The 18,815-nt window shown below is 43.5% G+C and overlaps 3 protein-coding genes and 1 non-coding gene across 4 annotated transcripts; 2 read left to right on the top strand and 2 right to left on the bottom strand.

Moving 5' to 3' along the window:
* Positions 1-2,098: 2,098 nt before the first annotated feature.
* On the top strand, positions 2,099-3,113 carry LOC148549840 (uncharacterized). Its single transcript, XM_088495805.1, has 2 exons — positions 2,099-2,210; positions 2,302-3,113. The coding sequence occupies exons 1-2, from the start codon at positions 2,099-2,101 to the stop codon at positions 3,111-3,113; spliced, it is 924 nt and encodes a 307-aa protein (XP_088351931.1).
* A 1,112-nt stretch (positions 3,114-4,225) lies between these two features.
* Positions 4,226-5,358, bottom strand: LOC148549841 (uncharacterized). Its single transcript, XM_088495806.1, has 2 exons — positions 4,674-5,358; positions 4,226-4,587 (listed from the first exon to the last, which is right to left on the bottom strand). The coding sequence occupies exons 1-2, from the start codon at positions 5,356-5,358 to the stop codon at positions 4,226-4,228; spliced, it is 1,047 nt and encodes a 348-aa protein (XP_088351932.1).
* Positions 5,359-7,440: 2,082 nt separating this feature from the next.
* Positions 7,441-8,590, bottom strand: LOC107611577 (uncharacterized). The gene is made up of 2 exons (XM_016313488.1): positions 8,183-8,590; positions 7,441-8,082 (listed from the first exon to the last, which is right to left on the bottom strand). The coding sequence occupies exons 1-2, from the start codon at positions 8,588-8,590 to the stop codon at positions 7,441-7,443; spliced, it is 1,050 nt and encodes a 349-aa protein (XP_016168974.1).
* A 3,065-nt stretch (positions 8,591-11,655) lies between these two features.
* LOC148549842 (small nucleolar RNA R71) lies at positions 11,656-11,763 on the top strand. Its single transcript, XR_015897504.1, has one exon. It is a non-coding gene; the product is annotated as a small nucleolar RNA R71 (small nucleolar RNA).
* The last annotated feature ends 7,052 nt before the right edge of the window (positions 11,764-18,815 follow it).

Genomic DNA, 18,815 nt, shown 5'->3' on the forward strand with positions numbered 1-18,815 from the left:
TGCAAATCCTCCGTGTATCATATGGACATGTCTTTCTGGCGTACGAGGTGATCGCTCGATTCGTCCGACATCTTTATCCCTTCTTCTCTTTCTTTGATCATCATCTCGGGTGGCCAGAAACCGATCTAGTTTTCCTTCTCTTACTAATTTTTCTATGATGTTTTTTAAGTCGAAGCATTCGTTGGTGGAATGCCCTCGGACTCGGTGATATTCATAGTATTCGTTCCGATTTCCTCTTCCTCTTTTGCCTTTGAGTGGCCGAGCTGGGGGTATCTTTTCCGTATGGCAGACTTCTTTGTAGACATCTACCAGGGATACCTTAAGAGGGGTGTAATTGTGATATTTTTTAATTTTCTCCCCTTGTCAATCTTCCATCTTTTTGGATTCTTTATCTTTGTCTCGGTAGGAGAATCCAGATTTTGAGGTTTCTCCCAACCGAGAGTTTTCTTCCATGTTGATATATTTTTCCGCTCGCTCCTGCACCTCATCCAGAGATGTGGGATATTTCTTCGATATAGATTGGCTAAAAGGTCCCTCTCGTAGGCCATTGATGAGGCCCATGATGGCGGCCTCTGTTGGCAAGTTTTGTATGTCTAGGCATATTTTGTTGAATCTCTCCATGTAGTTGCGAAGACTTTCCCGATCTCCTTGTTTGATTGCTAGTAGACTGGGGGCGTGCTTGGCCTTGTCTTTTTGGATGGAGAATCTGGCCAGGAATTTTTTGGCTAGGTCGTCAAAGCTTGAGATGGATGTAGGAGGTAAGTTGTCGAACCATCTAATTGCTGTCTTCGTGAGGGTCTTTGGAAAAGCTTTGCAGCGAACATCGTCTGAGGCGTCGGTGAGGTACATTCTACTTCTGAAGTTGCTGAGGTGATGGTTGGGGTCTGTGGTGCCATCATACAGAGTCATATCCGGGAGTTTGAAGTCCTTAGAAATTTTAGTTTTCATGATGTCCCTAGTGAATGGCTCTTGATCTCTGCGTGAATTGTCCTCAGAGGTGGTCCGGGTAGCCTTTGCTTTGAGATCGGCTTCGAGTTGTAGGATTTTATCTTCTAGCTCTCGACGTCGCCTTACCTCTCTTTGTAGATCCTTGCCAACTTCTCATTGATGCTGACTTTCTTTTTTAAGTTGCTTTAAATGATTTTGAAGTGCTTCTATTACTCCTAAATTTGATGAGTTTTTGTCTCCGTTAGATTCTGGAGTATCTTTTAGTGTAGCATCCGTGTTTTTGTGCGGCGTTCTGTCCTCCAGTTCTGAATCGTGGTTGTTGTCATGGTCATCTGCCATGGGGATGGGATGACTTCCAGGTTCCCCGGCAACGTCGCCAATGTTCCGAGGGTTACCTGAAACTGTAGGTCGATCTCGGATGAGATCTTCTGTACTGGTCGAAGATGACGTGTCCGACTGGTGGGTGGCGGCCGGAGCTGTCGAGTCTGACTTGTTGGACTGGCTACACTGCTGATCCTTTGTCACCGGAGGGTGGTGGGTACCTGCAAGAGACTCCGATGCTTAAGTTAGCACGGGTATTAAGCAGGTTTATTGTAGAACCAGAGTATGAGTTATACCTGGGTGCTCCAGTGTATTTATAGTGGTTGTAGAGTGACCTTTCTAGATAAGATAAGTTAGTTATCTTATCTTATCTTTATCTTTGAGTTATGGTCAACTTATCTTCAAGGGAACCGTCCTTATCTCTATAGGCTTGGACTGCCTTTGGATTTGGGTCGTGTTCCTCTATTTGGTCCCTTTACTGGGCTTTTCTGTCGATTTGACCGACTTCTTTTAAGAAGAGGTCGGATAGCCTGACCTGAAGAGGTCGGTCGCTTTATTGCTGATCATCCCGGATCGGATAGCTCGAACCAGGGTGTGAACAGAAGGGAAAGCGAGGAAAGGGTTCATGTCCTTCCGATCTGCCCAGGGTCGGAGGATCTTCGGCTTGTTCGAGGACTCTTATCATGGGTTTAAAGACAAGTATTTTAAGGTGCGTCTGGTCAAAGGTCGTCACCCCTTCTGGTTGTCATTGGAGGGGGAGCGCCTCATCCCGACATACTGGAGTTTCGGGGCGGGGTCAAACACCTTTATCAAGGTGACTTATAAGGGGATGTCCGCTATGGACAGAAAGATTGCCGACGTGTTATTGGCTGTTTTCGGGAAGAATCATGTGAATCCCCATCTCCTCATGGGAGACCGGGAGGTCGCCAGGAATTATATTCGTGATTTGTTTTGCCTTTTATTTTTTGCGTTGCTATTGCTTCACTTGGTTATGCCGGTCTCACGACTAACTTGTTTACTTATTTGTTGTAGTGGAGATGTCTGCTTCGGTGACAGGGCTTGAGGGTTTGTTCAAGACTTTCTTGGCGGACAGCGATGAGGAGAAGGCTGACGGGAAGCTGGAGAACCCTCCTGAGGACAAAAAAGATCAGGCAGTGCCGTCACCCCGTGACACCGAGATGTCAGACAAAAACTCTGACGGGACGTGCGTTTCTCCTATTCGTGAGGAGACGGCCGGCACTGGACACTCGTCCTCTACTCAACAAGAGGATGATGATTTGAAGCTTATCCCCACCCCCAAAAGGCATAGGGCATCCTCCAGCCCGGAAGGAGTTCTCACCGTGATGGAGTGGAACTTCGATGTCGGGACCTTCATAGACTCGCAGTTGCTTCCCGGCACGGAGGATCACTTTCTTGGCACCGAGCTTGCAGGGCAGGCGAGGTGGATGTATCGTACCCTTCTCCGCGGTACTGCAATAGCTCGGAAGGCTGAATTCGAGTTGTCAGGGATGCAGTCACTGCGCAGGAAGCTCGAATCTGCTGTCAAGGCCAATAATGAATTCAAGACTCAAGTTGAGACACTTCGGGAGCAACTGTCCAAGACGGAGGAGAAGCTTAAAGCTTCTGAGGAGAAGGCCGAGTCTGCCGAGGAAAAACTAAAGACTTCTGATGCCACCGTGTCCCATCTAACCGAGCGAGAGATGACTTTGAAGAGCCAACTCAATGCCACGCAAGGTCGGGTGGTCGCATTGGAGAAGGAACGTGATGTGGCCGTCTCGTCGGCTGAGGCTGCTCAAGCTGAGGTCGAAGGACTTAGGAAGAAACATAAAGAGACTGTGAAATAGGGAAAGAGCGCGATCCTGATGACCGAGGAGGTTCTCAAGGCCCAGGTGAAGATCGTGGCTCCTGATTTCGACACGTCGGCGATTGGGGTCTTTAAAACAATCAAGGATGGCAAGATTGTCGATATGCCCAAAATGTGATTTCTTTGTACTTTTTGTATGGATCTGTGATTATGTTGTAGAACTTTGTGGAACTTACTCTTGTTATACTTTATTAGTCGCTTGGTCGACTTGTGATTATTATTTTTTCTTCGCTTAACTGGTAGCATTTTCGTTTTGTTTTGTTACTGTTTTGCCGGCGTAGGCTTGTCACTCGTGTTCGTTTACCGTTGTGTTGGTAACTCGGCAAAGCCAGGTCATGGCTTTTTCTATTGTTGTAGCCGTTTGTTATGGCTTTAACTTAGTTGGCTCTCGGGGTGATCAGTCCCGGGGCACCGTGTCGTTGTCCCATTTACCATGAATTATAAGGAACATGTTGTCGTAGGACGCATAAATGGGGAAAAGTTGATGGGAAAGTAATTTTGACAAATAAACATTAATTTTGACAAGTAAACATTAGTCGATAGCTAAACAAGTTTATTGCCATGACAAGTATTCAAGAAAGTAAATTACTGAGCTCGTCAGATCGCCTAGTCGGCGTGTTTGAGCTACGAATAGAACCTTCTTAGGTTACCTGCATTCCAGGTTCTCGGGATTTCCTTGCCATCGAGCTTCTCCAACTTGTAGGCGCCTTTGCCAATTACCTCTTTGACCCTGTAGGGGCCTTCCCAGTTTTCCGCGAGCTTGCCTTCCCCCTGAGTCGGGAGACCGATGTCATTGCGCCGTAGGATGAGGTCGTTTTGTTCGAACTCTCTCCTGAGCACTTTGGTGTTGTAGCGCAGGGCCATTCTTTGCTTTAGTGCTATTTGTGACAAATGGGCCATCTCCCTTGCCTCGTCTACTAGGTCCTTCTCTATAGCTTCTTCCACTCCGTTTAGAAGTAGTCGTGGGCTTGGCTCGTTGATCTCTACGGGTATCATTGCGTCCACCCCGTACGGCAAGCGGAAAGGGGTTTCTCCCGTGGAGGACTGCTTGGTTGTACAGTAAGACCAGAGGATTGAGGCGAGTTCGTCAGCTCATGCACCTTTTTTATTATCCAGCCGTTTCTTGAGGCCCAGCAAGACGACCTTGTTTGCAGCCTCGACTTTCCCGTTCGTCTGGGGATGCTCCACCAAAGAGAATTTCTGTTTTATGCCTAGACCGGTGAGGAACTCCACGAACTTTTTATCGGTGAACTGCGTCCCGTTATCCAAGATAACGACTTCCGGGATGCCGAATCGGGTTATCACCTGTCTCCACATGAACTTTCGACAATTGGATGAGGATATACTGGCCAGTGGTTCAGCCTCTATCCATTTGGTGTAGTAGTCGATGGCAACTATGAGATATTTGACTTGCCCCGGACCAACCGGGAAAGGTCCCAGGAGGTCGACCCCCACTGTGCGAAAGGTCGGGAGGACATCAGTAAGCTCAGTTCAGTAGCCGGGGCTTTGTGAAAGTTGGCATTCTCTTGGCACTTGACACATTTCTTCACAAATTCTTTGGAGTCGTCCATCATTGATGGCCAGTAATATCCAGCTCGGATGAGCTTTCTTGCTAGGGCTTTGCCCCTGACGTGGTGACCACAACACCCCTCATGGACTTCTCTGAGTACGTAGTCCGTTTGGTCGGGATGCATGCATTTCAGCAAGGGCTGGCTGAGTCTCTTTTTGAACAGTTCGCCTTGTATGATCGCATATTTGGCTGCCTCCCTTCTCAATGTTTTAGCTTTTTTCTCATCTTCAGGGAGTTTGCCGTTTTCTAGGTAATCAGTTATGGGGTCCATCCAGGAGGGACTTATCTTTGTCAGGTGGAGGGAAACTGCTGGTTCTTTTGTCATGCCTAGTATGAGAGACCGGTTACTGGCTCCCGGTTTCGTGCTCACTAGCTTGGATAGGAGGTCTGCCCGTGTGTTCCTTTCTCTTGGAACATGTTGGACCGCGACCTCCTCAAACTGTTTGCTCAGCTCTTTGACCTTCTCCAAGTACTTTTGTAATAGCGAGTCTCTGGCTTGGTAGCTTCCATTTACTTGTGAGGTCACGACCTCTGAGTCGCTGCATACTTCCAGCCTCGTATCCCCGACTTCCCGAGCTAAGATTAAGCCGCCTAGGAGGGCCTCATGTTTCGCTGTTGTTCGATACAGGAAACTCGAACTTGATTGACTGTTCATATATGACCCCGGCAGGACTTTCCAAGATGATCCCGGCACCCCCGGACGTTTGGTTGGAGGCCCCGTCCACATGGAGCCTCCACCGTGTGCCCGCTTCCTCGGTCGGGTCCCCCGCTACTTCTACCAAGAAGTCTGCCATTGCTTGTGCCTTGATCGCATGTCGGGGCTCGTATCGCAATTCATACTGAGATAGCTCGATGGCCCAAGTCATCATTCTTCCCGCTAAGTCGGGTTTTTGGAGCACTTGGCAGATTCCCTGGTCCATTCTCACGACCACTTGGTGCCTGGAAATACTGCCGTAGTCTTCGGGAGGAGGTTAGCAGTGCTAGAGCCAGTTTCTCTAGTTTGCTATATCTCAGTTCTGCTCCTTGCAGTGCTCTACTCACGAAGTAAATTGGTTGTTGAACTTTCCCTTCTTCCCATACCAAAACTGCTGCCAGCGCTTCATCCGTTATGGCCAGGTACAGGTAGAGCGGTTCTCCGACTTTGGGCTTCGCGAGCACGGTGGTGTGGCGAGGATCTCTTTGAAATGTTTAAATGCTTCCTCACACGCCGGGGTCCATTCAAACCCTATTCCTTTTTTCATAAGGTTGAAAAACGGCAGCGCCCTAGCGGCCGACGCCCCAAGGAAACGGGATAGGGCGGTGAGTCTACCTAATAACCTCTGAACATCCTTGATGCAGCCCGGACTCTTCATTTGGAGTATTGCTTGGCACTTTTCCGGGTTGGCCTCAACCCCCCTTTGGGTTATCATGAACCCTAGGAACTTTCCTGCCTCCATGGAAAAGGCGCATTTGAGTGGATTGAGTCTCATGCCGTGTTGTCAGAGGGAGGTGAACACATTTCCCAGGTCGCTTATGAGGTCCTCGGGTCGGGTGGTCTTCGCTAGGATATCATCTACATACACCTCCACCGTTTTGCCTATGAGGTCATTGAATATCTTGTTCATTAGCCTCTGGTACGTGGCCCCAGCGTTCTTTAGGCCGAACGACATTACCTTGTAGCAATATATCCCTCTTGGCGTTATGACCGCCGTTTTCTCTTCGTCAAGCCGGTGCATTGGTATCTGGTTATAACCAGAGTAGGCGTCCATAAAGCTTAGGTATCGATATCCCGCCGCGGCATCGATGAGTGCATCAATGTTGGGTAGGGGGTAGCAGTCTTTGGGGCATGCTTTGTTGAGATCAGAGTAATTCACACACATCCTCCATTTCCCATTGTGATTTTTCACTAAAACTACATTCGACAGCCACGTCGAGTAGTTAAGTTCTCGAATAAATCCTCTTCGAGGAGGCTAGCCGTCTGCCTGGCCATCTCCTCCGCTCGCTTTTGCGACATTTTCCTCATTCTTTGAGCTATCGATCTGGCCTCCGCCGTCACGGCCAAGTGATGTGACATGAGTTGGGGGTCTATTCTCGACATGTCGGCTGGCGTCCATGCAAATAGGTCGCCGTTAGCCCTGATCATTTCCATTAGGGGTCCCTTCAGGTTGTGTCGTAGGTCTCTGTTCACGAAGGTGAACTTCTCTTCTGTGTCACCGACTCTGAATTTCTCCAAGTTCCCTTCCGGCTCGGGTCTGGGTTTGTCTTCGACTCTAGCGTCTAGGTCGGCAAGGAACACTCCTACTGCTTCCTTAAGGAGAGACTGGCATTGTCGCAGGCGACTGCCGTTTCCAAATCTCCTTTTATGGATCCCACGGACCCGTCGTCAGCCACGAATTTCATTACTAGCATCTTTGTGTTGATTACTGCCCTGAGATCGTTGATGGTCTTCCTCCCCAGGATGATGTTGTAGGCTGTGGAGTCGCGCAGAACCACGAACTTGGCCATTGTCGAGCCTCGTCCCTGCCTGTGTCCTACTGATATCGACAGAGAGATTATCCCGTCTGGCTTGATGAAGTGGTCGCCTAACCCTACAACATCATGCTGGTGGGTTTTTAGGTCGGCATCCCGCAGTCCCAAAGCATCGAACACATTGCGGAACATGATATTTCAGTCAGCACTGGTGTCTATTAGGATGCACTTGATGAGGCCAGTTCCCACCCTGGCCGTGATGACCATGGGGGGGCTTTCCGCGACCTCATCAAAACACTGGTCCTCTGGGCCGAATGAGCTGGATGGCGACCTTGACCTCTTGGGGTTTTGTGCAGATGATGAAGTAATCGCCTTTCTTGTGTGCCGACTTCGACCTTGGGGGTGCGTCTCTCGCCGTCACGACGTTCACTATGGTGAGACCTTGTTCGATGTCACCCTGGTCGTGACGTCGCTTTACGGCGCAAGTCTTGTCCTCTGCCTCTCGGTCACGATCTCGTCTTCTGGGCTCCCTGATGAGATGGGAGAATTCAGCCAGTTTCCCGTCCCGGATTGCTTGTTCCAACGTGTCCTTCAAGTCGAAGCAATCCTGTGTCTTGTGTCCATAGCCTTTGGGATAATCACAATAGAGGCTCTTATTTCCCCTGGTCCGGTCCTTTAGAGGTCGGGGCTTCGACAAAATTCCCTTCACTGCTATCTGTTGATAAACTTCTATGATGGGACGGTGAGGGGGTGTAATTGGTGAACTTCCCGACTCGAGGAAACGGCCTGGGTGTTTTGCTCGGACCGCCGTCTCTGGCATGTTCCTTCTGTCTGTCTCTGTTTCCGTGCTGCCAAGTTTGATTGTAGGAGGGCTACCGTTTGTTGGCAGCCACGACCTGGCTGACTTCTTCATCATTAATGTATTCCCTGACTACATTTTGGATCTCCTGCATTGTCCACACCAGCTTCGTGGTGAGGTGCTTTCTGAAGTCCTCGTTTAGAAGTCCATTCGTCAGGGATAGGCTAGCAACCGAATCAGTCAGCCCGTCGATCTCCAAGCACTCGTCCTTGAACCGGTCTAGATATTTCCTGATCGGTTCGCCGGACCTCTGCGTCACCCCGAGCAGATTGATCGGGTGCTTTGCCTTTGCGATTCTGGTAGTAAATTGGGCTAAGAAGGCGTGGCTTATATCCGAAAACCTGGCCACCGAGCCCTGTGGGAGGCTGTTAAACCACCGTATTGCAGGTTCCGCGAGGGTGACCGGGAAAGCGTGGCACTTCACCTCGTCTCCCACTCCCTCCAAGTTCATCCTGGCCTCGAAGGTCGTAAGGTGCTCCTGTGGGTTTTGGGTTCCGTCGTACCTCATGTCCATTGGCTTGTCAAAGTGCTTTGGCAGCCGGACTTCGAGGATGGAATGATGAAATGGGGTTGCGCCCATTATCACTGGTCCTCGCGTTCTCCTTGTTCTTCCCTCGCCGTCTTCCCGTCGACCGTCTTCCCAGTCTCGATCTACGGTGCGTCTTCTTTCGCGCCTGGTATAGATGATGCGGTCACAGCATCTTCTTAGGCGCCCATCCTCCCTGGCGCTCTCGGGCTCAGATCGTGGGCTAGCTGTTCGTCGGGAGTGGCTTCTCGGGGGGGGATGAGATTAGCTTGATTCGGGAGTTTGTTGGCGAAGTTTCCGATCTACCAGTCGGCGTTCCACGTCCTGCATCCTGTGACGCAGTTCCTGCATTATTCTGGCACTGTTGTCGCGAGTTCCCCCGAAGGGGCGCCTTTTGGGAGATCGTGAGGTTCGTCTTGGAGGGGACCTCGTGCGCTCCCGGGAAGAAGCCACGGAGGCTTCCCCTCTGCGCTCGGTCTCGCAGCCTGTTCCTCCTGGGTCCAGTACAACGTCCATTTAGGCGTATCCCCACAGACGGCGCCAATGTTTGGTAAGTCGGGTACCGGACGGTTCGGGTTAGTGATCGGATTGATGAGAAGGGGTCTCGCTTGGTTCCGGGTTGCTGGGTTGGGATGGATGACGTCCCGAGCACTTTGTGAAGAGGGGGGGTGTTACCTTCAAAGACACTCCGACGCTCTAGTCAGTAAAAGTGTGCAGGCGAAAAAGGGGTGAGTGGTATGTGACGTACCTTGGGGGAGGGGCAGTGCCCACCCCATATATACCGTGTCAGGAGTGGGGCCCCCAGGGGCAGAGCCCACCTTCCTCCAAGCTTCCTTTCACAGTTGTAGCGGAAAGCTGTCCAGGACGCGTGTCCGGATCGGTATCTGAACGCCTTGCACCCGACCGTTTGGGTCGGGTGGTTCATGGGTCAGGTCGGCCCATATTCCATTTGGGCCAGGCCATAACAAACTTTAAATTACTTATTGCAGCTTCTTGATTTTGTCATTCCAATATCCAATTGTGAAAATTGGTACAAAAGATCAATGTTTTATTGACTCTATTATGGTGATGTGAAAATTGTTGGTTGGATATAGATCTAATTGATTATTGAATACCCGTGAGATATCAACGATGATTGGAATAGAACCATGCTCTGTTCAGCACCCAGAAGCTGCCCATTTTGGGCGTTCAGCGCTAGAACCATGCTCTGTTCTGGCGCTGAACGCCAGACAGATGCTCCTCCAGGGTGTGATTTTTCTTCTGCTGTTTTTGATTCCGTTTTCAATTTTTTCTATTTATTTTGTGACTCCACATGATCATGAACCTAAGAAAACATGAAAAACAATAAAAATAAGAATTAGATAAACATTGGGTTGCCTCCCAACAAGCGCTTTTTTAATGTCAATAGCTTGACAGTGGGCTCTCATGGAGCCTCACAGATGTGCAGAGCTTTGTTGAGACTCTCCAACACTAAACTTAGAGTTTGGATATGGGAGTTCAACACCAAACTTAGAGTTTGGTTGTGGCTTCCCAACACCAAACTTAGAGTTTGACTGTGGGGGCTCTGGTTGACTCTGCTTTGAGAGAAGCTTTTCAAGCTTCCTCTCCATGGTTGCAGAGGGAGATCCTTGAGTTTTGAATACAAGGGAGTTCTCATTCCATTGAAGGACTATTTCACCTCTGTCAACATCAATCACAGCTCTTGCTGTGGCCAGGAAAGGTCTTCCTAGGATGATGGATTCATCCTCTTCCTTTCCAGTATCCAGGACTATGAAATCAGTAGGTATGTAAAGGCCCTCAACCTTTACTAATACATCTTCTACTTGTCCATAAGCCTGTCTTCTTGAGCTGTCTGCCATCTCTAGTGAGATTTTAGCAGCTTGCACCCCATAGATTCCCAGTTTCTCTATTACAGAGAGGGGCATGAGGTTTATTCCTGAACCAAGGTCACACAGAGCCTTAAAGATCATGGTGCCTATGGTACAGGGTATTATGAACTTTCCAGGATCCTGTCTCTTCTGAGGCAATGTCAGTTGATCCAGATCACGTAGTTCATTGATGAACAAGGGAGGTTCAACTTCCCAAGCATCAATGCCAAACAATTTGGCATTCAGCTTCATGATTGCACCAAGAAACTTGGCAGTTTGCTCTTCAGTGACATCCTCATTCTCTTCAGAAGAGGAATACTCATCAGAGCTCATGAAGGGCATAAGGAGGTTCAATGGAATCTCTATGGTCTCTAGATGAGCCTCAGAGTCCTTTGGTTCCCCAGAGGGAAGCTCCGTATTGATCACTGGACGTCCCAGGAGGTCCTCCTCCTTGGGATTCACGTCCTCTCCTCTCCTCAGAGGTTTGGCCATGGCGCTTATGTCAATGGCCTTGCACTCTCCTTTTGGATTCTCTTCTGTATTGCTTGGGAGAGTACTAGGAGGGATTTCAGTGATCCTTTTACTCAGCTGGCCCACTTGTGCTTCCAAATTTCTAATGGAAGACCTTGTTTCATTCATGAAACTTACAGTGGCCTTAGATAGATCAGAGACTAAATTTTCTAAATTAGAAGCATTTTGTTCAGAGTTCTCTGTCTGTTGCTGAGTGGATGATGGAAAAGGTTTGCTATTGCTAAACCTGTTTCTTCCACCATTATTAAAGCCTTGTTGAGGCTTTTGATCCTTCCATGAGAAATTTGGATGATTTCTCCATGTTGAGTTATAGGTGTTTCCATAAGGTTCACCTAAGTAATTTACCTCTGCTATTGCAGGGTTCTCAGGATCATAGGCTTCTTCTTCAGAAGATGCCTCTTGAGTACTGTTGGATGCAGCTTGCATTCCATGCAGACTCTGAGAAATCATATTGACTTGCTGAGTCAATATTTTGTTCTGAGCCAATATGGCATTCAGAGTATCAACTTCAAGAACTCCCTTCTTCATAGGCGTCCCATTACTCACAGGATTCCTTTCAGAAGTGTACATGAACTGGTTATTAGCAACCATGTCAATGAGTTCTTGAGCTTCTGCAGGCGTTTTCTTTAGGTGAATGGATCCACCTGCAGAAGTGTCCAGTGACATCTTTGATAGCTCAGATAAACCATCATAGAATATATCCAGGATGGTCCATTCTGAAAGCATGTCAGAAGGACACTTTTTGGTCAACTGTTTGTATCTTTCCCAAGCTTCATAGAGGGATTCACCTTCTTTCTGTCTGAAGGTTTGAACATCAGCTCTAAGCTTGCTCAGCTTTTGAGGAGGAAAGTACTTGGCTAAGAAAGCCGTGACCAGCTTATCCCAAGAGTTCAGGCTGTCTTTAGGTTGAGAATCCAACCATAATCTAGCTCTGTCTCTTACAGCAAAAGGGAAAAGCATGAGCCTGTAGACTTCAGGATCTACTCCATTAGTCTTAACAGTATCACATATCTGCAAGAATTCAGTTAAGAACTGAAAAGGATCTTCAGATGGAAGTCCATGAAACTTGCAGTTCTGCTGCATCAGAGAAACTAACTGAGGTTTCAGCTCAAAGTTGTTTGCTCCAATGGCAGGAATGGAGATGCTTCTTCCATGTAAATTGGAATTAGGTGCAGTAAAGTCACCAAGCATCTTCCTTACATTATTATTATTTTCGGCTGCCATCTCCTCTGCCTGTTCGAAAATTTCTGGAAGGTTATCTCTGGATTGTTGTATTTTAGCTTCTCTAAATTTTCTCTTCAGAGTCCTTTCAGGTTCTGGATCTGCTTCCACAAGAATGTTCTTATCCTTGCTCCTGCTCATATGACAAAGAAGAATGGCCAGAAAAATGATAATAATAATAGAGATCCTTTATACCACCGTATAGGGATCCCTGTGTGAGTGGAAGAAAGGAGGGGGAGATAAAGAATGTGATGTAAAGGAAGAAACACAACTGTACGAATGGAAGAGATGTGAGATGAGATGTTAGGATATGAATGAATAAATAGAATAGGATGGGGGAGGTATAATTTTCGAAAATTATTTTGAAAAGGAGTTAGTGATTTTTGAAAATGGTTTTTGAAAAATGTTAGAAATTTTCGAAAAATTTTTTTAAAATTTAAAAATAAAAATAATTAGTTAATAAAAAAGAAATTTTTGAAAAAGAGGGGAGATATTTTCGAAAATTAGAGAGAGAGAGAGTTAGTTAGGTGGTTTTGAAAAAGTTAAGAAACAAACAAAAAGTTAGTTAGTTAGTTGAAACAAATTTTGAAAAGATAAGAAGTTAGGAAGTTAGAAGAGATATTTTGAAAAGATATTTTTGAAAAAGAGGGAAGATATTTTCGAAAATTGAGAGAGAGAGAGTTAGTTAGGTAGTTTTGAAAAAGATAAGATAAGAAACAAAAAGTTAGTTAGTTAGTTGAAACAAATTTTGAAAAGATAAGAAGATAGGAAGTTAGAGAAGATATTTTGAAACCAACTTTTTGAAAAAGATAAGATAAGAAGATATTTTTGAAAAGATATGATAGAAATTAGTTTTGAAAAAGATTTGATTTTTAAAATCACAATTAATGACTTGATTCACAAGAAATCATAAGATATGATTCTAGAACTTAAAGTTTGAATCTTTCTTAACAAGCAAGTAACAAACTTGAAATTTTTGAATCAAAACATTAATTGTTATTGTTATTTTCGAAAATTTGGTATAAAAATAAGAAAAAGATTTTTGAAAAATATTTTTGAAATTTTCGAAAATAACTAAGAATTTTGAAAAAGATTTGATTTTTGAAAAAGATTTTGAAAAAGATAAGATTTTCAAATTGAAAATTTGATTTGACTCATGAGAAACAATTTGATTTTGAAAATTTTTGAAAAAGTCAATCCAAATTTTCGAATTTGATGAGAGAAAAAGGGAAAGATATTTTTTTTATTTTTGAATTTTTTATGAAAAACATGAAAATTATGTAATGCATGAAATTTTTAGATCAAAACAATGAATGCATGCATGAATGATATGAATGTCAAGATGAACACCAAGAACACTATGAATGTCAAGATGAACATCAAGAACATAATTTTGAAAAATTTTTAATGCAAAGAAAACATGCAAGACACCAAACTTAGAATTCTTTAATGCTTAGGCACTAAGAATTCAAGAATGCATATGATAAACATGAAAAGACACAAAACAAAAAATCATCAAGATCAAACAAGAAGACTTACCAAGAGCAACTTGAAGATCATGAAGAATACTATGAATGCATGATATTTTCGAAAAATGCAAGATGCATATGCAGGTGACACCAAACTTATAATGTGACTCAAGACTCAAACGAGAAACAGAAAAATATTTTTGATTTTTATGATTTTCTGATTTTTTTTTGGTAATAATTTTTTTTTCGAAAATTAATTTGAAAAAAGAAAATAAGGATTCCAAAATTTTTAATATGAATTCCAGGAATCTTGCCATGTTAGTCAAAAGCTTCAGTCCAGGAATTAGACATGGCTCACTAGCCAGCCAAGCTTTCAATGAAAGCTCCAGTCCAAAACACTAGACATGGCCAATGGCCAGCCAAGCTTTAGTCTTTAACACGAGAGTATATTGCTCTTTATAACAAATTACAAGCCTCAGTCCAAATAAATTTAGACATGGCTTTACAGCCAGCCAGGCTTCAACATGCTTCATGAAACACTAGAATTCATTCTTAAAAATTCTGAAGAAAAATATTTTATTTTTGAAAACATTTTTATTTTTTTTTTCGAAAACGGATGAGAGATTTTTGAAAATATTTTTGAAAGATTTTTGAAAACAAAACGAAAAGAAAATTACCCAATCTGAGCAACAAGATGAACCGTCAGTTGTCCAAACTCAAACAATCCCCGGCAACGGCGCCAAAAACTTGGTGCTGTTGCCGGATCAAAAGGGAATCTGGCACTGATGTTACCGGACCAAAAGCTTGCCGAAAACTCAAACAATCCCCGGCAACGGCGCCAAAAACTTGGTGCACGAAATTGTGATGTCCAGGCTCGAACAATCCCTGGTAATGGCTCCAAAGCTTGGTGCTTTGATCTTAATTCATAATTGTCACAACTTCGATACAACTAACCAGCAAGTGCACTGGGTCGTCCAAGTAATACCTTACGTGAGTAAGGGTCGAATCCCACGGAGATTGTTGGTATGAAGCAAGCTATGGTCACCTTGTAAATCTCAGTCAGGCAGATATAAAGTGATAAAGATGTTTTCGAATATTATATAATAAAATAGGGATAGAGATACTTATGTAAATCATTGGTAGGAATTTCAGATAAGCGAATGGAGATGCTTTTCGTTCCTCTGAACCTCTGCTTTCCTGCTATCTTCATCCAATCAGTCTTACTCCTTTCCATGGCTGGCTTTATGTGATACATCACCACTGCCAACGGCTACTTTCGGTCATCTCACGGGAAAATGATCCAATGCCCTGTCACGGCACGGCTAATCGTCTGGAGGCATCACCCTTGTCAATGGCTTCATCTTATCCTCTCAGTGAATAATATGCTCACGCACCCTGTCACGGCACGGCTATTCATCTGTCGGTTCTCGATCATGCCGGAATAGGATTTACTATCCTTTTGCGTCTGTCACTAACGCCCTGCAATCGCGAGTTAGGAGCTCGTCACAGTCATTCAATCATTGAATCCTACTCGGAATACCACAGACAAGGTTTAGACCTTCCGGATTCTCTTGAATGCCGCCATCATTCTAGCTTACGCAACGAAGATTCTGGTTAGGAGATCTAAGAGATACTCATTCTAGCTTAATTCATGTAGAACGGAAGTGTTTGTCAGGCACGCGTTCATAGGGGAGATGGTGATGAGCGTCACACATAATCATCACCTTCATCATGTTCTTGGGTGCGAATGGATATCTTAGAAACGAAATAAGAAGAATTGAATAGAAAACAGTAGTACTTTGCATTAATCTTTGAGGAACAGCAGAGCTCCACACCTTAATCTATGGAGTGTAGAAACTCTACCGTATGAAAATACATAAGTGAGAGGTCCAGGCATGGCCGAGATGGCCAGTCCCCTAAACGAGATCACAGGATCAAAATACAATCCAGGATGCCTAATACAATAGTAAGAGGTCCTATTTATAATAAACTAGTCACTAGGGTTTACATGAGTAAGTAATTGATGCATAAATCCACTTCCTGGGCCCACTTGGTGTGTGTTTGGGCTGAGCCTGAGTGTAGCACGTTCAGAAGCCATTTGTGGAGTTGAACGCCAGTTTCTGTGCCAGTTTGGGCGTTCAACTCTGGTTTTGGATCCTTTTCTGGAGCTGGACGCCAGATTTGGGCAGAAGGCTGGCGTTGAACGCCAGTTTACGTCGTCAATTCTTGGCCAAAGTATGGACTATTATATATTGCTGGAAAGCCCTGGATGTCTACTTTCCAACGCAATTGGAAGCGCGCCATTTCGAGTTCTGTAGCTCCAGAAAATCCACTTTGAGTGCAGGGAGGTCAGAATCCAACAGCATCAGCAGTCCTTTTTCAACCTCTGAATCTGATTTTTGCTCAAGTCCCTCAATTTCAGCCAGAAAATACCTGAAATTACAGAAAAACACACAAACTCATAGTAAAGTCCAGAAATGTGAATTTAACATAAAAACTAATGAAAACATCCCTAAAAGTAACTAGATCCTACTAAAAACATACTAAAAACAATGCCAAAAAGCGTATAAATTATCCGCTCATCAAAGTCTCAATGAGATCGCATGCTACATTGAGTTGTTTTTACTACATCCCCCACATGCAAATTCCAACATTTTAATAAAGTGCCCTCACGCAAAAAAAAAAATGTGTCACTGTGAAATACCTCGCTAGTTTGATAATTTCCCTTGAATTTGCACTTCACCTGCCACAGGATTGTCCAAATTCTTGTGTTAATGAGTGACTTTTAACTAGTCACGACCATTTTCTCCGTTGATCTTTCTATTGTTATTTTTTATCTTAAACATCATAGCGGGGTCAAAAAGCCAAAATCAAGTTAGAGACATTAGTAAAGGTTTGAGCTCTGTTTATTTATAGTTTTCCAAATGGCGGGTGTTAAATCCATTGAATTCTAATTGATTCCCACATTATTGAGGATTTCAACATGACTATATCCATTGATTTCTATGGAGTCACTTCTTTGAAACTTAAAGGATGCAAATGTTTATGTAAAATGCAATCTAAATATTTTGCACCAAAACATTCATATTTCATAGACAAAATTCAATTTGTAACTTCTAATCCCACCATCCATAACTCTGATTTTTCCCGCAGAGATTGGTAGGGTTAACACAATGATGACTTAAACTATTAGATTTATTACATCCATGACTATTAGAACCTTTATCAAGCAATTTTTTTTGGGGAATGTGCAGGGGGAGAAGATGAGAATGCAAACAGACAAATCCATAAGTTGTAAATAATGGTGGACTATGACTTGGTGGAAAAATAAATGCATCAATATAATTTACCTGTTAAAAGATTCCAAAGACAAAAAATTATCAGAAACTGCACTTTCTAATGAAAGAGATGTGCACTGTAATCTCATATCTTTCAACCATATATATTCAAGGTTCTTTGATATAGATCCAACTAAGCCACAACATGAATTAAAATTCCAATAATCACTAAAATGGAAACACAATCAACCATATAATATTCATTTTATGAAGTCTAACAACCTGTAAAGCAATTCACATCAATAAAAAGTATTCTTAGCTGTAAACACTAAGAGGCAATAATCATCCAAAGATAAGTGCATTCACAAAAAAATGAATAACTTATTCACCTGTTCTAAAATTTTTAAGATTTAGAGTGATGTAAACATGTTCCAAAAGCAAAATTAATAGAAATAGCAAAAAAACAAAGGAATTTAAACTCGTCTTTGATTGATGCAATGGATGGTTCACAACTCTGCCTTATTATCATAATTTGCCCCTGGATAAAAATCAAACAGCAGTAAAAATAAAAAAAACAAAAATTCATAAAAACAAATACCAAAATTGAACATAAACATAAATCCAAAAATTGAAATCATGAACAAAAATCAAACAACAATAACAAATAAAAAATAAAACATCATGAGCAGAAACATAAACCCAGAAATTAAAATCAGAATCATAAAACCAAATACCAAAATTGAATAGAAAGAAGAGAATATACTATAAATTCCAAACTATCAATGAAACAGAGCTTCAATCATATGAGCGGGACTTATAGCTTTTTGCCTCTTGAATAGTTTTGGCATCTCACTTTATCCATTGAAGTTTAGAATGATTGGCATCTATAGGAACTTCAGATTTCGAATAGTGTTATTGACTCTCCTAGTTCAGTATGATGATTCTTGAACACAGCTTCTTTATGAGTCTTGGCCGTGGCCCTAAGCACTTTGTTTTCCAGTATTACCACCGGATACATAAATGCCACAGACACATAATTGGGTGAACCTTTTCAGATTGTGACTCAGCTTTGCTAGAGTCCCCAATTAGAGGTGTCCAGGGTTCTTAAGCACACTCTTTGTTTTTGCTTTGGACCTTGACTTTAACCGCTCAGTCTCAAGTTTTCACTTGACACCTACACGCCACAAGCACATGGTTAGGGACAGCTTGGTTTAGCCGCTTAGACCAGGATTTTATTCCTTTAGGCCCTCCTATCCACTGATGCTCAAAGCCTTGGGATCCTTTTTATTTGCCCTTGCCTTTTGGTTTTAAGGGTTATTGGCTTTTTCTGCTTGCTTTTTCTTTTTCTTTCTATTTTTTTTTTCGCCTATTTTTTTTCCCTTTTTTTTTTCTGCAAGCTTTGTTCTTTGCTGCTTTTTCTTGCTTCAAGAATCATTTTTATGATTTTTCAGATTATCAAATAACATGTCTCCTAGTCATCATTCTTTCAAGAGCCAACATATTTAACATTCTTAAACAACAACTTCAAAAGACATATGCACTGTTCAAGCATACATTCAGAAAACAAGAAGCATTGTCACCACATCAATATAATTAAGCTAAGTTCAAGGATAAATTCGAAACTCATGTACTTCTTGTTCTTTTGAATTAAAACATTTTTCTTTTAAGAGAGGTGATGGATTCATAGGACATTCATATCTTTAAGACAAAGTTACTAACTACTAATGATCATGTAATGAAGGCACAAACATAGATAAGCACATAACATAGAAAACGAAAAACAGAGAAAGCAAGAACAAGGAATGAATCCACCTTAGTGATGGTGGCGTTTCCTTCTTGAGGAACCAATGATGTCCTTGAGTTCTTCTATGTCTCTTCCTTGTCTTTGTTGCTCCTCCCTCATTGCTTTTTG

This window comes from Arachis ipaensis, chromosome B8 (assembly GCF_059453495.1).
Source record: "Arachis ipaensis isolate K30076 ecotype BB chromosome B8, ASM5945349v1, whole genome shotgun sequence".
Taxonomy (NCBI): Eukaryota; Viridiplantae; Streptophyta; class Magnoliopsida; order Fabales; family Fabaceae; genus Arachis; species Arachis ipaensis.